Source organism: Prosopis cineraria, unplaced genomic scaffold (genome assembly GCF_029017545.1).
Source record: "Prosopis cineraria cultivar Desert tree isolate PC_DT_omini unplaced genomic scaffold, ASM2901754v1 PC11, whole genome shotgun sequence".
NCBI classification, from domain to species: Eukaryota; Viridiplantae; Streptophyta; class Magnoliopsida; order Fabales; family Fabaceae; genus Prosopis; species Prosopis cineraria.
Genome location: NW_026555342.1, coordinates 20,113,190 through 20,118,426, shown reverse-complemented (window position 1 = coordinate 20,118,426; position 5,237 = coordinate 20,113,190). Strand labels below are relative to the sequence as shown.

General features: G+C 30.2%; 1 protein-coding gene across 1 annotated transcript; it reads right to left on the bottom strand.

The window, feature by feature from the left end:
- Window positions 1-736: 736 nt before the first annotated feature.
- LOC129286284 (CRS2-associated factor 1, mitochondrial-like) lies at window positions 737-3,592 on the bottom strand. The gene is made up of 3 exons (XM_054922280.1): window positions 3,572-3,592; window positions 1,564-1,846; window positions 737-903 (listed from the first exon to the last, which is right to left on the bottom strand). The coding sequence occupies exons 1-3, from the start codon at window positions 3,590-3,592 to the stop codon at window positions 737-739; spliced, it is 471 nt and encodes a 156-aa protein (XP_054778255.1).
- Window positions 3,593-5,237: the final 1,645 nt, after the last annotated feature.

Here is a 5,237-nt window from a genome sequence, read left to right as displayed (position 1 = left end):
GATGCCTTAATTTTTTTTTTTGTGTGTGAAAATTCTGACAAAATCTATCATGTACATAAGATTTTCTAAAATTTTATAATACAAATTTTTAATCAAATATCAGTCAACCACGAGCTTAGCTCATTCCAGCCAGTAGATGAATATATATATATATATATATATATTAAAATAAAAATCCTAGTTATAGCATATGTGGAGCACCTAAAATTTAATTTACAAAATAAAATTTTATAATTCAAATTTTACATCAAAACCTACCGCATTCTCCATCTCCCAACCAGTGATAGACCTTTCAATAATTCACAGGAGATTTAGCATTAGCTAATGAATTTGAGACCAAAACATTTTTTCAGTGAATAACATTCCCAAAAAATAGAGTTTAAAAGAGTAAAAATAATAAACGCAAACAATTATATAAAATGATTGCAAATATGATAATTCAATACTAAATTTATAAATCTTAATCATAATCATAAAATGAGAGAGTAAATTGAAATTGCTTTATCCTATCATGTTTGAAGAAACTAAATTATTCACGTGTGAATCAAAATAATTTACTTACTGAACAGTATCTAACATACACTTCTGCCACCAAAATAAAAGCCCGGGAATATAATAATCCCTCAGAAGTCAGAAACAACAAAGCATCATAGAAGCTTCAAGCTGAACAGAAGAGGATATATTCAATTTCAATTTCAACCTTCATCAGAATTAAAAAATTCCACATGCAACATTACTAGAACAAGAATACAAATTTCTTTAAAGAGACGTATACATCCAGCTGGGCGCAAACATTTTTCATGTCCACAGTAGGTACACCCATACATTTAATCCTAACTGCTTCTGCATGCTTCCAATGATTATGAATATCGTTCAACATATTGTGAGTTAAACCATCCCTCCCTGCAACCCAAAAAGAAACAAAAGCACGTGCAGAGGTTATTGAACTGACAGAGAAAGAGATAAAAGAGCGCAAAATAGAGTTCAAAGTGTTGTTTAATTTATTTAGCTATTGTCTTTTGGCCAAAAAAAAAATTATTTAAATTTTGTCTCCCGTAACATTCTACTAACAAGGAAAAAATGGGCAATTAAACATAGTTCAAATTCCCATTGGACGAGACATCCATATTTATTATTATTTAATATCCGACCTCGTCTGAGATAGAATTGTTTTTAACAGAAGGACACCTGTGCACTAAAAAAAGAAAAACATATAAATTCTCTCTCTCTCTCTCTCTCTCTTCCCCTTCCCCGTTTATCTTTTTTATTAATAATATGGCTTAGTTTTAATCTACCATTAGACTTGTTCATTTCTGATCAAGGAACTACAGACCCACAATTTTAAGGGCACATAACTAAAGCTTCATACTTAACCCCACTAGAATTTCTAGTTTATAATACAAAAATGAAATTCAATTTATGATCTGTTGCTCAGCAATGTGAAGAACTCCCGACTTGTCACCAAACAGAAACTATAATCCACACTATAGCAATCACATTACCTTCAAAAACTATAACAAAACCAAGAACGCCAAAAGGGAAAAAACCAAGACCAGCACTTACCCAAGTTGATTTGCCTCTTAGTTTTGCTCCTTTCGCACTTCAAAACCAGTACCTTCCTCTCAGCTGCACTAAGTGGCTTACCTTGAATTAACTCTCTCTTTTTCATCCTCTGTTCCATCAAGTTCGGATCCTCCTCTCCCTCCAAGTTCTTCAACATTGGGTCCACCGCCGGAGCACAAACACCTGTCCATTGCCGATCAAGCCTGCCAGATCCAAACGGCGAGTACTTGGGTTCTCTAAGCCCAATCGGCCTCACTGTGGGGCTGCTTAATTTGGACCATCTCTATCCCAATCATGCCTGGATGGGTTGTTTTTGACATGGAAAAAATAAGATGGGTCTAATAAGATTGGGACAAAAAATGGTGTTAGGATGGGATGTAACACAAGATGAGTATCGAGATGTCTTGTCTTGTCCCATATCTATCTATATATATATAATTCTATTTTATAGATAATAAAATTATTTTATTATTTGTTATTTATGATTGTTTATTTGTGTTGTTTTGAACATAAAGAAGTTATGTAATGTTTTATATAAATATTGTATTGAACTTAAGTTATGCTTTTTGTCTGTTGTAATTTGATAATTAACTTATTTTCTTTGTTTTGTAAGATTCATGCTTGTTATTATTAGTTCTATCAAGTGTATTTCAACTTGTAATTTAAGCAGGTAATATATTGATTTTTAAGTTTACAAGATAATATATTTTATGTTAGATTTACAAGAATTATCATTATTTTATATTATGAGGAGATTGTTGAATGATGATATTTTAAAATAAATGAATTTTTATTGGATAAAGGTGAAAAAGTATGCTTGATTACTGAGGATTTGAAAATTTGAATATTGTTAAAGGAAATAGTTAATTAGTTATTACTTTCTTATCCTTTTATTTTCACACTCCCTCTTTTGTTAGGATTTCTCGATCTCATCCTATCTTCATCTCAATTGGGATAGAACTAGTGTGTGTTTGTTTTTTATTTTGCTAAAATTTCATTTACTAAAAGTTCAATTGGCAAAAGTTAGTTTAGTGAAAATCAATTGTTGTAATAAAATTTATGTTTGGATATATTTTTTCAAAAGTCAATTTAGTAAACTGCAAGTTGTTTGGATTATGATAGAAAAATGTTCTATCGAATGTACAATTATTAAAAAAGACATTAATTTATAATGATTTGTAATTTTTATTATACAAATATAATATAGTTGAAATATTTAGAAAATATAATAAATATTTTAAATAACATAAAATTTGATCTATAATGCTAAAAACTTGATATCTAATTATTTATACTTTTTTAATTTGTAATTTTAAAAAATGTGATAAAGATTTATAATTTTTATTATACATTAATGTTAAAAATTAACATGATTAATTATTCAATTTATAATGTTAAAAACTTAATATCTAATTATTATTAAGTGAATAGCATACCTGCTAATTTAATAATACAATCTCTTTTACTAAAACATTACATTTTATGTAGATTATTTTTAATTATTATTATTATTATTATTGATTATGTTAAATATTGGGCATTTGTTAATTAAATTAGTTTATCTTGTGAAATTATATATTCAATTTCGGTAAGGAATAATTGAGATATGATAGGTACATCTATTTTCCTTCTGGGTTATATTTTTAAGATTGATGAAATTATTTTGACCAATTAAAAAAAAATTTGGTCACAAATAAATGTAAGAATGAACGTTATTATAAGATTATATTTTGACGAGTGTTGAATTAAAGTTTGAAATAATTCATGCGAGTTTAATATTGAGAATGCAAATTGTATGTTAAAAATGATTATTCTCGCATGTTTGAAAAGCAATTTTTAGAGGACTTTATACAAAACACTGTTTGCTAAATGCAGTTTAGTTAGCTCTTGGCGTGTCATAGTCAATGACCAGCTAGTTTAATTTTTATGAGTTTTGTTTTCACGTTTGTTATTCGCGGTTCTTATACTTGCGTCTATTTCATGACTTCAACCACATCTGATTAATTACCTTCGTAGACTGTGTGTCCATGTTTGTTTCGTGATTTCAACTACGTTTGGTTATTTACCCTCATGGACTGTGTGTCCATATCTATTTTCGTGACTTAGGCTGTGTTTGATTATTTTATTCTTGTGGACTGTATATCTATGTTTGTTACCCATTCTGTTAAGTCCTTGAAATTCTAAATTTTAATTAACTTATATATTTGAAATTTTAATAGTTTTAGTCAGTATAATAATAATAATAATAAAATCTGTGGGGTCTTTTTCCGTAATATTCCCACAAGCTTTATAATTATATTTTCTTCTTCCCTCCCATTCGGCCAATTACGCAGAGCACAGAGGAGGAAGTTCCCGATTGTTCTTCACTGCTCTTCTCCTCTTCCCAGTCACACTTTCCTCCTCCCATGGCAGTTGCCTCTCTTCTCTCCGTCCACGTTTGTCGGCTACAGTGGGGTTGGGTCGCTGTATTCTCTATTTTTCCTGCTCTATTCACGCCGCTCTTTCCTCTGATTTGCGTAACCGACCGTTCTTTCTTCTCCTTTGTTAGAGTGGTGTAGCATATCCTTCTATTTTGTGTTGTGGGAGTTGGTTTATGGGTGCAAAATGTTCGATCTGTTCGTCCTTCCACTTTCCCCGTGACGTCGCTCTTCTTCCTTGTTCAAGTGCCACCTTCGGGTGTGTGTAGCTGTGGGAAGCATCAAATTTTTCTTTCTTCTTCGTTGCTTTGCTGGTGAGTAGATCTCACCTCCTCTTTCCCCTCATTTAGTCTATTTATTTGTGCACAAGAGATTAATGGCTGAAGATGTGACTGTTTATTTTTGGTTTGTTGTTATGCGTGAGGGAGTAGCTGGGATTCAATAAAGCCAAAACTTGAATTTAAGATCATATTGTTGGTAGATAACTTCACCAATATATGTGTTGGATTATTGTAAATGGAAATGATTAAATTTAATTTTTTGAGCTTAAATGGCTTGTGTAGAAGGAATGAGATTGGAAAGTATGGATAGTTTAAATATTGATGATAAAAAATTTTGAAAAGGAAAATTGAAGGAAAAGAAGCTTGATATTTTAGTTAGGTATGGATGCCATCAAAGTGTTTAATAAAATGTTCAAAGAGGAAATTGATAGGATTATGATTGTTCAAACTTTATATTTATATCCAAGCATAAATGTTGTTTGGAGAGAGAGAGAGAGAGATATCTATATATATATATATAGGGATAGTGTGGCAAGATGAACGGACTAATTATTGACGTTAGAAGTATGTATATAAGGGGAGGATGAAATCTTTTATGTTTGGTTTGTTTGAGGAGGATGCTAAGATAATATGGTCTATATTCTTGCATTGAAGCTCATGCTATGTTCTTTCTAAGATTAGATTGATTTAAATAAAATAAAATAAAATAAAAATTGTTTTCTATTGTGATTGTGTTATATTAAAGAAGTGAACCAACATTTTTCTTTCCTAATAATTTGCAAATATACTTAATCGGGATTCATTTAGTTAACGACAACTTGTAGTAAGGTGCAATGATGGAGTTATTTGGTTGTGTGGTGGTACTTGAAAAGAATAGATGTTTTATATATACATGTGTTAGGGCAAATGGTGTATTAGACTCATGGTGTCATCTTATATACAAAAAGATTAATGTTAAGGAATATCTTTCTAAATG